This window comes from Equus przewalskii, unplaced genomic scaffold (assembly GCF_037783145.1).
Source record: "Equus przewalskii isolate Varuska unplaced genomic scaffold, EquPr2 ChrUn-3, whole genome shotgun sequence".
Lineage (NCBI taxonomy): Eukaryota > Metazoa > Chordata > Mammalia > Perissodactyla > Equidae > Equus > Equus przewalskii.
Genome location: NW_027228751.1, coordinates 1,012,627 through 1,031,084, shown reverse-complemented (window position 1 = coordinate 1,031,084; position 18,458 = coordinate 1,012,627). Strand labels below are relative to the sequence as shown.

Below are 18,458 nucleotides of genomic sequence, written 5' to 3'. Positions count from 1 at the left end.
TCAGGACCACAGCCCCTTTGCCCGCCCCCAACCCTCAACATATCTGCTCCCACACCAGAGGTAACTTTTCTGTGGACCAATAACACACCCCGTGCTCCAAGCGGTGCCAATATCAGATATATTATTTTATTATTCGTTCGTTTGCTTTCCATGGCAAGTGAAAAAATAATTTAAACCAATTATATGTACAGAGGCTTGGTTAAGTTTTCCCAAGAACTTCCAGAAAGATGCCCAGCCCGTTAGATAGCAAAGAAGAGTTGCCCTTAACATCTATACAAAACTCCACCTATAAAAGTCTCACGTGTAGAAAGGTTTCTTTATTATAAGCATCATGTTTTGGGAACAGGAAGGGGGTCAGGGTGGGAGGCGGAGGAACATGTGCAGGGTGGGGGTCCACACACACCTGCCCAGGGGCCATCCTGGGTGGGGAGGCTGTGGCTGGTGGGGCTCAGGGGATCTGCAGCGGGGTCTCCAACATCTCCATGAGGAAGGTGTCGATGGGCGTGTCCCCGATGAGCTTGAAGAAGAAGAGATGCTCCAGGCACTTCAAGCCGATGGAGCGCAGGGCTGGGAGGCGCAGCAGCAGCTTGGCAAACCTGCAGGGAAGCCGGGGAGGGGTTAGGACCCGGGCGCCAGCACGCCCAGGGCAGCTGCTGGCAGAAGGCAGTGCGTTTGGTCTTCTCGACCGATCTGTGATAGCAGAGAGCCTGGAAGGGGAGACTGTCGGAGTCAGAGAATCTCTAATCCTAGGGAGCTTCAGAAATGGGCCAAGGGGCTAATCTTCTTAAAGGAGGAAGTTAGACCCTGAGGCCTCTTGAGAATCTTTTGAATTCTGTGGCATGTCCCCCATTCCTGGTGGGCAAGAGGAGAACTAGTTGCTGGCATGGACTCACGTCTCCACCCCTAACCAGCTGTGCTCCTCACATTCTCGGGGAGGATTTGCCGAAGCTCTAAGACCAGAGCACGGCACACTGCATACACTGCACCCATGGTTGCTGTCCTCCTCAGATGAAGTTAGCTTGAGTCCCTACTGTGCGCCAGGCATTCCGCTGGGTTCTGTTGAGCTCTCAGGATTAGCAGTTCTTCTCTCCTCAGCAGACAATGCTTTTCCTCACACCACAGGCGCTTTATGCAACGAGACCTCAATTTGCCTCAGTTTTTGTTTTTGTTACCAATTTGTAAGACCAGCTTCTTAGTCAGTGCTTACCTTTAAGTTAGGAAGAGAAGGAGATAGAAAATAGTAGTCTCTGCCTCTGAGAAGCCCGTGGTCTCTTGCATACACACTCACACATACACTCTCACACACACTCACACACTGCCTCCCACACATGTGCACACACACCCTCACCACTGTCAGATATACACAGATGCGCATGCACACTACCCTCATACACACCTATGCACACATTCTCATACACACTTACACATGCCTCACACATGCATGCATGTGCCTGCACACACACACCTTCACCACTGTCACACGGACACATGCACACACACACATCCTCCCACACACCTCTACACACTCACTCATACATTCTTATGCATGCTCGCACACAATACATGCCTCATAAACATGCGTACACATCCTTACCACTCTCCCCCCACACGTGTGCACACATTCACTCACTCTATTATACACCTCACACACATACTTGCACAATGCTCTCACATGCGTGCACATACTCACACAAGTGCATGCACATATTCATACACACTTTTGTTTAATTAAGGCCCTTGCTTGTGAGGTTCACCAAAAGGTGAGAGGCCAGTGTGTGGAAGAACTGGCCTCCCATCTGCACATCCTTTTTAGCCCCCTCCAACTGTGACATTTTCCAACTTGCTTCTGGGGCCCCTCTTCATCTCTCAAAATCCTTTTTGCCAATAAAGCTTATTTTAATGCTATTAACGAGAACTGGAAATCAAGCAACTCTCCTTACAACTTCCAATAAAAAGTACAGGGACCAAAGCCACATCAGTCGCTATGGCTTTACAGCAGAGACTCCTGGCTGGGGTGGGCCTTTCCTGGGTGTCATGACATCATTTCATGAGAAGGTTCGTGAATTTCATGAAAATTCAAATTGGAATTTTAATACTCCTTGAAAATGCATATATTTCTATATTCATGCCACATGAAGTTTTAAGGAAATGGGGCAATATAAAAAGAATCTAAAATGGCACCATCTAGAAAGGCACAAATTACTTCTCTACATGGAAAACTTAAAGGTTTAAGCAAATGCTAACACAAACTCTTAAAAATGTTGGTTATAAAGCCTCTGAATGCATCTGACTGGCGTCACCCTGCAGCGAAGAGACCATTAGATAGAGTTGGGAGGCTGGGTTCCTGCTGGTGGCTGTGCCATGAAGTATGGAACTAGGCAGAGGAAGTCACTTCTCCATACAGTGCAAAGTTAGGCGGAGGCTAACTCTGAAAAGGTGTTTTGGATACTCTAAAAATGCCAAACTTTTACCATATATTAAAAGCTAAATACACAATAATACTGCTCTCTTTGCTGTCTGACCTTGATTTAGGAAACGAGATGAGGACGATAGAAATAGACACGCCCACTAATAGCCAGAGCCATGGGGGAGGCCATCACATTCCTCACTCATGGGTTTGGCAGCAAGGAGGATTCACAGCCTCTGAAGGTGCCCGCCATGGGAGAGTGAAGGTGCCTGCAAGCTCTGCCCGCTCCTGGTGTTGGAGCTCTGCCTTCCGGCTGAAGGCAGAACTCGGCCCCAGTGATGTGTACTTCTGAAAAGCCTCCACGGGGTGGCAGCACTCTACCACCGAGAAAACTGCCTTGACCGGGCCGTGCCAGGATCCCATTCAACCAGTTTCCACAAACCAGAGGTGAGCAGCCTTCAGCACACGTACCTACCTGGTTGAGCCGAGTGGCACCCCTGCTGTACCTGCTCAGCCTCAGGTGGTCATGCTCCGTCCAGGCTGTGCTGGACATACTCAAAGGACATGCAGGGGGCCCAAATTCTGCACCCCCTCCTGGAACTCCCAGGCTCTGCTGTGGTCCAGGCAACAAGAGTTGGCATCTCTCCCTAGTGCCTGGAGATAGCCCAGGGCCTTGGCACCCCTCCCTAGGAAAATGGATAAGCTCCAAAGTTTTAAAGTGATATTCATTAGAAACAACCTAACTGTCAACCACAGGGCAATGACTAAATGCATTGGGATAGATCCACTCTGTGAAATATTACAAAATCATTGAAAATGATAATTTCGTACTTTTCAATAATCTGGTAAAATGTCTAAAATGGCTAAAGGAGAAAAATAATGTGTATGATTTCATACTGTAAATACATATTTCATTGTTTACATGCATTGATACATAAGGATACTGAAAAGAAATATACCAAAACAAAATTATAATCAATTTCTATTACCTGCTTTATTTTTTAAAAATATTTTCCTTATTTCTTACCAAAGCATGCTGTGCTTTTATAATCAGGAAAAAGAGAATTTTGTTTTTGTTTTTTTAAAGAGATAAACAGCATGACTTAGATCCAATTCCAGGAAAAGGATGAGTATGAGCCTTCTTATTCCTAACACTCTGCACACAATATGTGCTCCAAAAAACATGTTAATATTGCCTTAGAGCTGGGAGGTTCAGTAGAAATCATCCACCAGGGGCCTTCAGTTAGCTCCCACCAGCTGGAGGCTGAGCTGCTGCTGGCGGCCGGCCCCGACCTGCTGGGTAGGGCTCTTTCAGTCTCAACCATTGCAGGTGTAGAGGACACTGCCAGGCGTCCACTACTTCCCTGGCATGCAGCTTTCCACATCCTCAGTCTCCTTTGCAGCTGGCTGGGCTGCGTGACTAAGTTGTAGCCAATGGAAGTGAGTGAAGAGATGGGAGCCCTTTCCAGGTCCAGGTCTTGCCCATGGAGCCTCACTTCTGTGCTCCACCCCCTCTCTCCCCTTCCACCATCTGGATGCAAAACACAATGTGGCTCTGGATATGGTGGAGCCCCAAGAAGGAAGGAGCCTGGGTCCCTGAGTGATGGCAGGGAAGAGAGTTGCCTCTCTGAACTGACCTCCCAGGACTGAATTGCCAGCAAGAAATAAACTTCTAGTGTGTTCACAGCTACCAACATTTGGGGGATCTGTGATCACAGCTAATCCTCCTGATACGCAGCCCTGCCCATTCGTTGTACCGAAGGCTGAAACCCACCCACTCCCATGTATTCATAGCCTCCGAGAAACCCAAAGCCCAGCCTCTTCTGGACAATTGATCAACATTGGCTTATGATCCAGGAAAAACGGCTGAAAAGAAATTCCTTCACAGAGGAAGGAAGGTCATTAGTGAGAATCGGGAGCATATAAAATTAATCCTAAAAACAAAACTAATGTCTTTCAGGCAGTTTTTTCAAGTTTCATTTTCAGTTTTCTGTGAAATTTGAGGATCATATTCTCTCTCTTTAACTAGAGTTAGCAGAAGAGGAAAACTTTTATTTAGCTGTGCTTTAGGGGAAATATTTGAGAAAAGTATTTTTGTAACAACTGAGGAATACCTTTACTGGTAGATGGCCTCAGAGATCTTCTGACCAATGTCTTCCTTTTCAGACAAGGAGTCTAGACCCAGACCCTGCACCTTGCCAGAGCCCACACAGATGGCATCCTGGGGGGCAGTAGTCACCTCTCCTGGCTACCAAAGCCTGCATCGTCTACTGCAGGGGCCTTTCCATTGGGCCAGAGCAGAAGGCAATGCAGTCACACTGACAAGAACAACCTCTTTGAAATCAGACAGACACATCCCAGCTCTACTGTGCACCAGCTCTATAACCTTGGGCAAGTTCCATACCCTTTCTGAGCCCAGTGCTTCATTAGAAATGGGGGATAATGATACCCACATTCGTTCATCCATTTGCTCGTTCACTCAACATGTAAAGATGTATATTATTTGTCAGGCACAGCTCTAGGCTCTGATGCTAAAGTGGTGAACAGTGAACAAGACAGACAAGACCTCTGGTTTCCTGGAGCCAATGCTTTAGTGGCTTCCAGCTTGTTAAAAAGATTAAATAACATTGGAAAAAATCTAGACAGTGCCTGTTGCCCACTGCCATTCATTCATGGAAGGAAGGAGAGCTGCTGCTGTTAGTACATTCTTCCAGCACTCCCTCACCTGCCTGGTTGTTCCGGATACTTCTGCTTGGTGTAGGCCTCGAGGGTGGCATAAACCTTCTCTCGCAGAGTCTCTACCTCAGAGGGGTTGGACAGACCCTTGGCATCTGAAAAAGATGACTGATTTAACCTTTGGTGACACACCTCAGGGGGATACCCTCCCACAGATGCAATACCCTTTCACCTTGACCATCTGCCCTAGAGTTGCTAGATGGGGAACAATTGTGAAATACACAAAGCTGGTCCTTTGTGCCCACCAGCTGTCCTTTCCGTGCCCAACCTACCCAACAAACTCTTGGGGCAAAGGCACCCACCACTGACTCCAGGAGGAGAGTTTTATTTTATCCAGGCCATTCTAGAAATATTACCTTCACACGTGTTGAGTGCCTACTATGTGCTAAGCATGGACTGTGTGATGAGATAGGGTAGAAAAACCTGATAGACCCGTGTTCTGCATCAACTAACTAACCATCTAATCCAGGATATGAAACATGTGCATGAATTACTATGTAATTCTCAATACTCATCTTTCTTGACCCAGAGTGGCATCCGGCAAAGCTGATCACTTCCTCCTTCTTGAAATTCTTTTCTTCTCTGGGCCTCCAGGACACCACCCTTCTGGGTCTCTGCCTGTTTCACCCACTGCCCCTCCTCAGGCTGCTTTGCTGGCTCTTCCTTTACTCCCTAACCTCTGTGTGATGGTATGCCCCAGCACTCAGCCCTCAGCCCTCTTCTCTGCCCTCTGTTTACTTTCTCCCTGGATGAGCTCGTACCAGGCTGACAGCTCTCAAATGTGCATCTCTGGTCCTGGCTTCTCCTCTGAACTCCAGGTTCATATAAACAATTGCTTCCTGGGCAGCTACTCTTGGATGTCTATGATCCATCTCAGATTTTAATGTCTAAAGACCAAGTCCTGACTCCTGCTCACTCACCCTTAGAACCTCTATCTCAGTAAATGGAAATTCCATTTTTCTAGTTGTTCAGGAAAACCAAACAAAAAACCCCTGAGAATTATATTTAATGCTTGTCTTTCTTTCATACCCTATATCTAATCCATCAACAAATCCATTGGCTTTGCCTAAAAATTTATGCAGAATCTGACCACTTTTTACCACTACCCTAGACCACTGTCATCTCTTGTCTTCCTCACCTGCCCCCAAACATGCACATTCCACACCCATTCACAGAACTTTTCAAGATGGCTCTAGAAGTAGACGCTACAAGGAGTTGACTCTCTGCCCTCCCCAAGGACAGGTTTCCTGGCCTGCTTCCTCTGGCTCAGCTGAGCTAGAGGACCAGGGAATGTTGGAGCACTGGAGGCTGACCGTGGAGGAGGGCTAACCACTACATAGTCACCTGGGTTAAACAGCACGATGGCTCGCAGACACCCCAGCTCAGACTTATCCATCTGCATGTCTTTCATTTTGGAGACCAGCTCAGTCAGAACTCTGTTCACAGGAAAGAATGGCAGGTGATGAGAAAATCATGAGTTCCAGGCTAAGGGCTGATAAAATGAATGCAAGCAACATTTATTATGTACCCATCCTGTTTTCCAGATGATGCGCCAGGTACTAGGGGCACAGAGATGAATAAGATTACAGTCCCTGATCTCAAGGAGCTCACAGTAACTGAAGAAACAGATATGGAAATAAATACAGCAAAACAAAGCCAGTAATGGCGGCGAGTAAAATCCAAGGGAATACCACCACGGAGGAGACAGTGAACTCTGGGTGGGGGCTGGAAAGGCAGACTAGAGGAGTTTGAAATGAGCAGAAATGCAACAGCCAAAGCAGGCTGAAGGCATCACATGTCTGCAGGAGTACAGCAGAGGACAGCATTCACTGACAGGGTAGAAATCTCCAGGCACCATGAGGAGGGCTGAGCCACCCAAAGACCATATTGGTCTCTGTCTTGAAACATGTTGTGAGAAAGGGAAGGAGAGAAGTAGAGACATCTTAGATGGACAGGCACATGGCCCTAGAAGGTCATTTATGATGGAAGTGGAAAGGAGCCACGGGGCCCTGGTGTTGGACAGAGAGACTAGTTTCAACCTTATCTTCCTCTCTCCCAGTTCTCCATCCTATCACCCGCAAGTCATTCATCTCTACTCATTTCATTCGTCTTCTTAAGTCACATGGCTTAATTTTCCTTTAGCACCATTTAGGGCACAGAATCCTGGACTGAGGGTGTCATTGCCTGACCAAGGTGGGTCTGCTTCTGTTACAGACCTTCCCCGGATATCCTGGTGCAGAGTCCAGCAAAAGCCTCAGCTCATCCTTCCCAGACTCCTAAAGTCAGATCCCGGACCCTGATCTCCATCTCGGCCCCCTAGGATAAGCAGTTCAACCTCCCCACCCCCAACTTACTAGGTAATGTCAATAATCCAGTCTCTTCTTTGGAAATCCACAGGGACAATAGATTCTCCCAGCTGCCCAGCAACTATGCTGGCCTCTGACTGGCTCTACTTCATTGTATCAACCTTTCTTCTAATCCTTCTCTCATTCTCCAAGTTTATGTTCTCATGTGCTTAATGGTCTCTGCTTCTTGCCATGTGCAGCTGTTTGAGCTGTCCATCCTATATCCCAGGACTACCCACAGGTACACGCACACACATGCACACATGTATACACATACACACACAAGCACTGGAAGCAGAAGAGAGCCACCTGTCAAAGATGGAGCCAACCCCAGCACTGTGGGCACTGCTCCTGTGGACGTGTAAACCCGTGGCCAGAAGGATGCCATCCTGCACGGAAACTGAGCGGTGGGAGAAGGAGGCAATCAGCAATTCATTCCACCCTGCAAGGATAAGAAAGAGACCTTGAATGAAGACCCAGCACATTCTTGCTTCATTGATAATCATCCAATGCATGTATTACTATCCCCACTTAATAAAAGCAAAATCAGAAATTCAGGGAGTTTAAAAACTAGTTCCAGACAACACAGCTAATTAGTGAAGAAACAAAAGATACGGCTGGGGTCCCCTGACTTGTGGCTCTGCACATCCCCTACAGTCTCCCGAATGCAGCCCAGAATGGCAGCTGGAGGACAAGAACTCTTTTTTTCCCAGTCAGTCAACAAATATGGATTGAACACTTAACAGGTAATAGTCACTATGTTAGCTGCCATGATTGATAAAGTGACTATACCTTGCAGTCTCTGCCCCCAGGACCTGACAACCTAGTTTTATTTCTTTGGCATTGTCTAGTAGCACCCAGCACAGTATGTAGCTTTCAGTCGACACTCAGTGATTCCTCATTATCTAACGCGGCTGATATGAGTGGACTGGCTCCCAATGCTCAGCCAATCTTCAGAAATTTCCCACTGGCTCAGTGACAAAGAGGAGATATGGCACATGTCAACTGCACAGTGTCCCAGAAATGGGAGGCAAGAAAGAATACAACACATAGAATCTTAAAATAGGAAGGGACCCTGGAATCCATCTAGTAAAGCCTGGGCAAAAATCTTTGGCTTCCCTTACTTCACCTGAGACATGGGAATATCTCTATTTTTGAATTTCATAACAATAATGAGGCACTGCTTCAGATTGTGCTCAATAACGATGATATAACTGTGTTTGAAATTAGTTATAAAGCCATGGTAAAATTTGCATGGAAAGAGTCTCACCCTCCGTTAACAAACGATGTCTCATTTGAGAATGAAAGGTTTTTGAGAGGACCATCCAAATTTAAGAGCCTACAAATAATATGAAAAAGAACAACGCTGGATAGGGTTATCCTGTCAGCTTGGCTGGGTTAGAGCTCCACCGGGTTACTTGTTTTAGGATCCCAAGGGTAATTTCAAAATGGCAGCCCAAAAGATTGTCCCAAGAAGAAAGGATCCCCGATATCCTTTACCTGCCCGGAGCAGAATGACCTGGTCCTCCAAGGTGAGGTCAGAGAAGTGGGGAATGCGCTTGGCCCATTCAACGAGAGTGAAAAGCTGCTTATCAGCAGCATGGCATATGTTGGTGACGGGGTCATTCGTCTGAAAAAGGAACAAGGTATTGTGAGGGACAGATTCCAGGACTCTAATACACCTCTTTCCCATGTACCACCCCATCTAAGAAATGGGAGATGATGGAGGTTGAAGACCACATACTGAGTTCTCCATGTTCATGTCACCATAGGATTCCGTCTTTGGTTCAACAGCAAGTTCAGCTTCTAGAATCCTCTCCACCGGCATATCTTCATGGCCACTACTGGCACATTCCGCCTCACTCTCGGCACGCTCACGGCTCCTCTGCCTTTCTTCTTGCACAGCTGGCATGCGGAAGTACATGAAGAGTTACCATAGGCCCAGGATAATGGTGGGAAAGTTAGTTCCCCACCTAAGCCTCAGTTTCCTCGTCTGTCAAATGGGTGTCATCATGGCACTGAATCAGGGATGTTGTAAGGTTGACAGATGAAACAAAGAAAGCAAAGCTATTGGCTTATGTCTGTGCAGAACCAACTATGGCTTCTTTAGTCCATATTCTTTCCAGTTCATTATGGTGACCACTCTGAGAAGTTTGCATTTTAAGTTTTAATAATCTCCAATTCTGTGCTCTTTTAATGAGCCTTACTGTCCCTGCAGGGTCCCACATCCTCCCTCTACCTGCTACATCTAACAAACCGTGAGCACGCAATGGTTAAGTAGTAAGCACGTTACTTTAAAAACTCCCTCTGTCAGATCCTATGCATCATGCTTGGCATTCACGTCCCATTAGGTCTGCCCCTGGTGCACCAGCCTGAACACAACATCACCTGATCTGACTTGTCAGGAAAGACCTTCAGGGAGCCATGTGGGTATTTAGTAAGTGAAGGGGTGGAGGAATGTCACTTAGATGACATTTCAGAAACAGCAGCTGATTTGGGGGGTGGGGAGGGTATATAGGCAAAGACATAAGCTGGGATTATCTCAGCCTCCCAAAATTTAGGGTTTTTATCAAAGTTCATTCTAACTCCCAGAACCCTCTGGATCTGTACATTAGGATGCAGGCAGGACCGTTCTCCAGTTCTGTCCTCTTCCTTGAGACAACAGTCTCTTATGGGTTAATTTCCATCATCTAGAAAGCTATGGGTTCCATCTTCTTATTCCCAGTAGCAATAAGCAGAATTCAGTATTATGCATTTTTTTTAATCCCAAGAATCAAGAAAATTATGTTCTAGGCAGGTGGCTAACCTGGAACTCAGTGACAGCTACTCCACTAGCAGCTATTATCTCTCTGCTTCTCTCCCTTCTTCCCCACCATCCACTCCCAGAAGCACCTCTTACTCTCTGAGGGGGATAAGGAGCCACAAAGGCTGCAGAAGGAACTGCAACCAGACACTGGACATCTAGTTTGTGATGCAAGCGATGTCACTGATCTCTCAAGGTAGGTCAGAGAAGGGTATGATTGCAAAACACAACTTATACTCTGAAGTCTCTGTAGAGATTCACCAAGAAGCCTCAGGATGAGAATGCTATTCACTGGTTGGGACAGAGTGATGATAGGAAGGAAGGAGTAAAGAAAGCAAGGGAAGAGAGAATAAAGCAGAGGAGGAAGAAAAAGAAGAAACAGAAGAGAGAGGGAAACAGTAGGAGAGAGAAGAGCAAAAACACGTATCTTGGAGTCAAGGAAATCTTTTTCAAAATGCTAGCACTTCCTAGCTAAATGACATCGGACATACTATTTAGCCTACTAAGCCTCACTTTCCCTATCTATAAAGTGGAGATTATAGTACTTAGCTGAGATTGTTTTGTGAGGATTAAATGAAATAATTATAAAAAAATTCAAAAAAAGGTAGTTATTTTTCCCTCCTCTGTGTCTCTCTTTATGCTCTTGGGCTTCTCCGGTCCTCTCTCCATCTCTCTTTTTGGCCTCTTCCTCCCTCTCCTTATTTCTCTTCCTCTCCCATCCTTCCTTCCTGTCTGTTCTGTCAGTCTTCCTTCACTGTCAACATACAGCAACTATCATATATATTTTTATTATCAGATTTACTGGTTAAAGTTGAATGCTTCTTGTATTATGTTTTTCAAGTAGGTTCATGGGCTTCTATTTGTCTTAATTTTAAAAGATGGGGAAAAGCAACTTAAGTTCCTTTTGTAGTCTTCAACTGATTTCTTCTACAGATTTGTAACACTCCAGGAAAATAACCTTCAAGTTTCAAAGCAAATAGCCTTGGCTTAAGAGAATTAGATTCTAATCCCAGTTTTGCCATTAATTGAGCAACCCTTTGCTATCACTTCTCCTCTTTATTTTAGGTCATAAATGAGAAGTCAGATGTCTGTTGTTGGAGGAAATCTATGTGGCAGACATTCTGAGCTACCGCCACTACATATATTAGGGTACATCTAGGAGACAGTGGGTGATTTAAAATAGTAACAAACTCCTGCCTTACAACAGGATTTTATCCATTATTCCAACATATATTTATTGTGCGTATACTATAATAGCCAAAATTTATGGAGCTCTTTCTCTGTGTCAGGAATTATGTTCCACACTTTATATAGATTACATTTCATTTAATCCTCACAATAACCCTCTGAAGTACTAGAAACTGCAGAGAAGTTAGGTAACCCGCCTAAGGTCACACAGCTAGGAAGTGGTGGAGCCAGCCTCAAAAATAATCCACTCTCTAACTGTCCAAACTACATCACCTGACCGGAAATCATGGACATAGACTACCCCAGAACCCCCGAGGATTGTTTGGTGGCCTGGAAATTAGAGAGTTCCAGCCCTATACCAGCTCTGCCATTAGCTGGCCGTGTAAGCTTAGGCAGGGCCCTAGCCTCTCAGAACCTCTGTTTCTTCTTTCAGGAAATGAATGTGTTACATCGGAGAATAGCAAATGTCCATTCCAGCTTCACTATTATGTATCCTAAAAAGGTAAAAGGTCTTCGCCCCTGGCGCCAGGCAGGTGAATTCTGAGCCCACCCCAACTTCATCTCCTTCATTCTGTCCAACTCTCTAAAATTCCCTAGTCTCCCTCAATTATCTGTTCCATAATTCTATTGCTCTTGTCCTCAAGTAGGTGTCCAGACTGAGCCTCAAGTTCTGTAAATCAAGGCCAGGAATGATAGTGGTGAAGGAAAGGCTGTCTGGGTGCCTTTTGAAAGTGGTCTTTCATATCATGATATGAGAAACTGATTTACTTCTTTGCCTTCTCTTTGTCATGGCAAATAGTATCAATTCATTTAGAAATTTCTCTAAGAGCCCCTTTCACCCTCCTAATGTTTACTGCTCAGCTTTTCATCACTCTCTTTTCTTTACATTCTTTTTAAAAAGGCAGGAGTCAAAATTGGACCCAATTTTCCATTAAAGAATCATTACCATGCTAGATTAAAAGAAGGACCACCCAGACTCTTACAATCCACATGTCCCTGTTTGACTTACTCTTTTTTGTTTGTTTGTTTTTGAGGAAGATTAGCCCTGAGCTAACATCCGCCACCAAGCCTCCTCTTTTTGCTGAGGAAGACTGGCCCTGAGCTAACATCTGTGCCCATCTTTCTCTACTTTATATGTGGGATGCCTGCCAGAGCATGGCTTGACAAGCAGTGTGTAGGTCTGCACCCGGGATCCAAACCGGCAAACCCCAGGCTGCTGAAGCAAAAGGTGCGAACTTAACCACTGTGCCACTAGGCTGGCCCTCTTTTTTTTTTTAATGAAAGAATCACACTTTCCACCATTTAACTTGTGGACCTCTCTGACCCTAATGGAGCTGAGGGATATTCAGGTTGATATTTTTTTTGTTTTTATTGAGGAATAATTGACATGTTATATTAGTTTCAAGTGTACAACATAACGTTTCTATATTTGTATCTATTGCAAAATAATCACCACAAAAAGTCTAGTTAACATCCATCACCGTATATAGTTACAAATCTTTTTTTTTGTGATGAGAACGTTTAAGATCTACTCTCTTAGCAACTTTGAAATATACAGTAGAGTATTATTAACAATAGCCACCATGCTGTTCATTACATCCCCAGGACTTATTTATTTTATAAGTAGAAGTTTGTGCTTTTGACCCTTTCACCCATTTTGCCCACCTCCCACACATCCCAACTCTGGCAACCATCAATCTCTTCTCAGTATCTATAAGCTTATTGCGGGGGGCGGGGACGGGTAGATTTCACATAAAAGTGAGATCACTTGAGTTTTAAGTTGAGTTTTGAGAGAGAGAATTAGAGTGTGAAGAAGTAGAAAAGACCACTTCTCTGACGAAAGTGTTTCACTTTCCTTTAATCCATCTCATATGCTTAAGGATAATTATTATTTTTCCACATCAACCTGAAATTTATATCATCTGTCCTGGGAGGGGCAATGAGCCCTGCATCAATCACACTCTTGCTGATGGGAGACACACTTCGGAGTCACTAATTCAATGTTTTGACTATCACGGTGGTGGAAGCTACAAAGGGTATCAATTCTATCTTGGTGAAGAGAAGGCAGTCTCCAGCAGCTGGTTTTTCACATCACATGTTCCAATCTAGAAGATCATTGACCCCTCTACAGCAATTATGACATGAGCATAAAGTAGGCACTCAATTCATACTTGATGAATGAATGAAGGAATGAATGAGTGAGTGAATGAGTCATTTTTTAGAAGCTCCTGCATTACTAAAACTTTTGTTCCAATATTCAGTTTAAACTACTCATCTATTCATTCAACAATTATTTATTGAATGTCTACTATGTGCTAGTCATTGGTGATATAGCAGTGGGAAAAAAAAAGCAGGAAAAAAACCCTGCCTTTTTTGGAGACAGATACTAGACCAAATAAATATGTTAGATAGTGATAAGTGCTGTGGAAAAGAGACTAGGAATTATGGGGGATGGCTGATGCAGTTTTAGACAGTGCAGTCAGGCAAGGCTTTACTAAGAAGTTAACAACGGAGGAAAGTGCTGAAGGGAGAGAAGAAGTGAGCCAAGCAGATACCTAGGAAGAGGGCATTCCAAGCAGACAAAGTGCAGACCCTGAGGTGGGAGCACCCTGGCGGCCCAGCAAAGAGACCAGGAAGGCTGAAGCAGAGACCTGGGCAGCCAGAACCTGTACAACCTTGAAGTCATAAACGAGACTTAGCTTCTTTTCTGAGTTAGATGGGAAGGCTTCAAAGGCTTTTGGTAAAGGAAAGGCTTGAGCTTACCCACTTGTTGAAAGCCTCCCTCTGTCAGCTGTGTTAAGGAGAGACTGTAAGACAACAAAGTGGGAGCAGGGAGAATTCTTAGAAGCCTGTTTGGATTATTACAAAAGATAATGGTGGCTTGGAATATAGGGGTTGCAGTAAAAGTAATGAGACATGGAAAGATTCCAGACACATTTTGAAGGAGAGAAAAGATTTCCTCACTCATTGAATGTGATGTTTGAAAGAAAGAAAGGAGTCCAATGGTGTCTGGTTAGAGCAACTGAAAAATGGCCATTTCCTAAAATGGGGAAAACTGTGCAATGAACAGACTGGGGAGCACAGATTATCAGGAGTCCAGGTTGGGTCTGTCAATCTGAGATTCCTGTCAGATGTCAGAGTGAGGGCTGTCCTTAGTCCCAGAGGTCCTTCACACCCTGGCAGGAGAGGAGACTCGAGATGAGCTCTGATCCGGGAGTGAGAAGATGTGGTCTCTGCTCATTACCTGCCTTTGGGACCTTGGAAAACTCACCTCACCTCCCTAAGCCTGTTTCCTCAGCTGTAGAATGGTTAGGGTTGACTCAATGCTTCTGAAGGGCCACCTCCATCTCGGACATGCTAAGATTCCAATAACAACATTTGTTTTCCTTCTTGATAGCATTTTCTCTTAACAGAGACTCAAAGAACCTTTTCTTTCATTGGTCTTTTCAATCAGCCTACCCCTCCTCACAGAAAAGAAGTTCTTCACGGATGCGGAGCCACTTGGGACTGACTAAATTCCTTGTTTCTATTTCCTAGAGAGAGAGGCAAGTCTTTCTCACTCTGAAATCTATTGAGTCACCGTTTAGACCGTGTACCTGCTTGAATTCACAAGTTAATTAACTGTCCAATTCAATTTATTTGTGTTATTTAATGGAAAGACTTTTTGATCTTATAAATGAACAGAAAGCACCTTCAGATTGGTTTCTTTTTTTTTTTTTTTTGACTCTACAACAATCCAGCTAACCCATACTATAAATTGAAAGATGTAACAGTTTAAAAATCCGCAATGATGGTCTCTCTGAATGACAAGCCTAAGTCTGAGTATTGGTAATGCCAATAATTCCAAAAGACCTTGGAATACACCAATCTCAAAGGATTTGTAGCAGATCAAAGTTATAAAAACCCAGAGAGAGGAATCAAACCGGCAGGTTTCCCCAGGATGAGAGGGGAGAAACTGGCTCCACCCAGAGGGTCAGTTTGATGTTCTCTTTGTAGGGCAGCACACTGGGACCCTCGAACCTTGGCTCTGAGACTTGTTGCCTGACTATCGAAGAGCAAGGGAGAGGGTCCAGTTTGGGGACCATCATCTGAGCTCCAGGAGATGATGGGTGAAAGAGGAGGAGGAAGATGTTCTTGCTCCCTTTGCCCTGAGGTACACAATTCCTAGGGCAAGGGGCATTCAATTGCAATACTTGAGAAATCATGGGACCCAAAGTCATCCCAGCCTCCACTTCAGACTTCTTCCTACATAGTCCAGCCTAGCAGGGTTCTTTCCTACGTATTGAATTTGTCTCCAACCGTTATTTATATGCCAACAGCTCTCCCTTGAGAGGAGGGAGGGGCTGTGGGGAGCCTCACCTTCCCTCTTCATGCCCATGACAAGGCACTTCTGATAGCGACAGTACTGGCAGCGGTTGCGCTGACGCTTGTCAATGAGGCAGTCTTTATTATCCCGACACGTGTAGATGAGGTCTTTCCTTATGGTTCTCTTGAAGAACCCTTTGCAGCCTTCACAGCTGTACACACCATAGTGCTTTCCTGGTCACAAGAAAAGAACATTCCGTAGGTTGTTCTTGTGTTTATTTGGATCATTCATTTAAAAGAATCACTTGGCTCTCCCCCAGAGAAACTGGCACATCACTTGGGCACTGGGACAGGAGAATAACTAGCAGAGAATACAGGCTTGATCACAGGAACCAAACTAAGGCAGAGGAAATTTGCCTTTCCTGCTGTCTTCCCTGTGGAAGCGATTCTCTGGAATTGCTAATTACAGAGCATTATTAGAAAATTCCTGACCTAGGATTTTGTTTACATTTATTTTATCAAGGCAACTCTTGTGTTTAGTTAAGCAAAACGTTCTGCCTCCATTCAAGACATTAGTATACATAATATATAAAAATATTTATGCTCGTTAAGTATTATCTAGCAGGAAAAGAAGCTCAGCTTCACTAATATTTCTCCATAATTGAAGCCCAAGGACTTAGGAACTCCACTTAAAAGTATTATCCTTCACCATAAACTATGCACAGGATCCTAAGTTTTGAATTTTGTAAACGCTGTTGCCTGTTGGAGAAATAAATTGGTATATGATCTTTATAGAGTAATATGACATGCAATCTTGAGATATGACATAAAGATCTGATGGAAGGTGGTTTTTCTTGATCCAGAATAATTTGTTACATGTTTCATTGCCTTTATTACCTGTTTCACACATTCAGTTTTCAGTGACCCCAGCCGGGGATGGCTAATTTGTATCTGGAGATCCACCACAACCATCCCCTCACAGGCATCATTGAGTCAATCACAATAGTCTTTCTAAGTAGAAATCTTCTCACTACAGCCAGCTATGCTCAATTGATTGGACTTATGGGACTTGAAAAGTAAAAAGTAATAGATAATTCAAAACATATCTATGTCTGATTCTTGAGTATCATATGTGATGCCATTTAGCTACAGACCTGACATCGCTGTCCAATTCTGTTGTATTTAGGCTGATATTAAAGTGAATTTGAAATCTCTGAGAACTAGGAAATGGAAAATGTCTGCATCCTGGGACCTTACATTTCAGAGGAAGCCTAAGATGAAACAGTAGCTAGAGATAGCCCGCCTGATGAAAAGTCAGTCTGTGCCTGATCAGTTGACTATACTAATTTAGTGAACTCACAGCAATAATAAATATGCAATTTTATCTTGGGCTCAACAAACCTAATGCTCTCAGCTCTGAAGTATTTGTCTTTGAGAAACATGGGACCAACTTGTCGTTCTCATGTCTTTTCAACATATGAATGAACCTCCCAGACTTTCAGCTAAACCATAGCACAGAAAACTCTGTCAGGGTATGGCTGGCACTTTGTTGCTATGGCAATGGCCAAGTCTGCATGACTTGACAACAACTTTCTGAGAGCAAGCAAACATCAGCCATGCAGCTAAGTAAGTTCCAGGCACCGGGAACTTTCAATGGAGTGACATTTTGTTGTAGCTTTGGTGACAATAAGAAGATGAGGAAATATGCAGTCAACCATCATGGACAGCTATAGAAAAGAAGCTTCCCCATCTTCTCATTCATTGAATCAGAGATTCAAATGCCATCAAGATTGGTGGGGTGGGAAGTGGGGGGCAGGAATGACGGAGGAAGGGAAAGAAGTCAGGAGAGAAATAATTTGGGCAAAGGTGGAAGAGGATTGGAGAAGATGAAATCACTGAAAACACATTTATTTCCACCCATGAAAACATGTTAAAAACCTAGAATGTTGCAGAAGGAAACATGCTAAAATATTAAAGGGCTTATCTTCATGGGGGACATTATAGATAACATTTTTAGTTTTCTTTTGTACTTTTCTAGTTATTCCAAATTTTCCACATTGGTATATACTTTTTAGAATTACAATTTTTTTTTTTTAATTGAGGAAACTCTATCTTGAGATACTTGCTAATCACAACTTCTCTATCCCAGGTACACATGCGACCCAATAACTCCAGAAAAGTTCTTCTGAAATGCTTCCTATAAATCTAATCCTCGGAAATGAAATCATACTTTAAATTCATCAAGAATACAGGCTATGAACACTTACAGCCTGAACCCCATGCTGGACCACACTAAAGGGCCTTTTTCCTTCATTGGATACAAAGCAGCCAGGAGGGCAGTGGAGCAGGCACCTTCTCTGGGAGCCTCGTTGCATGGGGCACTGAGAAGGGGCGACTGCTTCTGCACATACCTGAGGATCTGTCCCCACAGATGGCACAGATGTGTTTAACCAGAGATCCAGGGCTGGTGGACGGGTAGTTCATGTTTCCAATCCCAGGAAGCCCTGGCAAAGGCTTGATGTCCTCTGAAATGCTGACACTGTTGACCACATTTAGCTACAAGAGAAAAAAATACAATAAAACACCGAGCCAGGGTAAACCCAATCCCCGAGAGCAAAGCAACAAGGGCATCCTCGAGAAAAGACCAGTTCTATTTCAAGAAGTAGTTTCCAAG

General features: G+C 44.3%; 1 protein-coding gene across 4 annotated transcripts in view; it reads right to left on the bottom strand.

Moving 5' to 3' along the window:
- Window positions 1–297: 297 nt before the first annotated feature.
- The window catches only part of RXRG (retinoid X receptor gamma), a 47,052-nt gene continuing 28,891 nt past the window's right edge, over window positions 298–18,458 (bottom strand). For 2 of the 4 annotated variants that reach the window (XM_008514483.2, XM_070608186.1), the window contains 8 exons: window positions 18,196–18,340; window positions 15,839–16,018; window positions 9,233–9,393; window positions 8,989–9,118; window positions 7,798–7,930; window positions 6,488–6,579; window positions 5,133–5,238; window positions 298–596 (listed from right to left, as the gene is read on the bottom strand). In XM_008514483.2, the coding sequence (XP_008512705.2) occupies window positions 449–596; window positions 5,133–5,238; window positions 6,488–6,579; window positions 7,798–7,930; window positions 8,989–9,118; window positions 9,233–9,393; window positions 15,839–16,018; window positions 18,196–18,340 (1,095 nt within the window). In that variant the 3' untranslated portion in view covers window positions 298–448. The remainder of the gene's footprint in view (window positions 597–5,132; window positions 5,239–6,487; window positions 6,580–7,797; window positions 7,931–8,988; window positions 9,119–9,232; window positions 9,394–15,838; window positions 16,019–18,195; window positions 18,341–18,458) is intronic. The other 2 variants (XM_070608184.1, XM_070608185.1) reach the window with 2 other exon arrangements.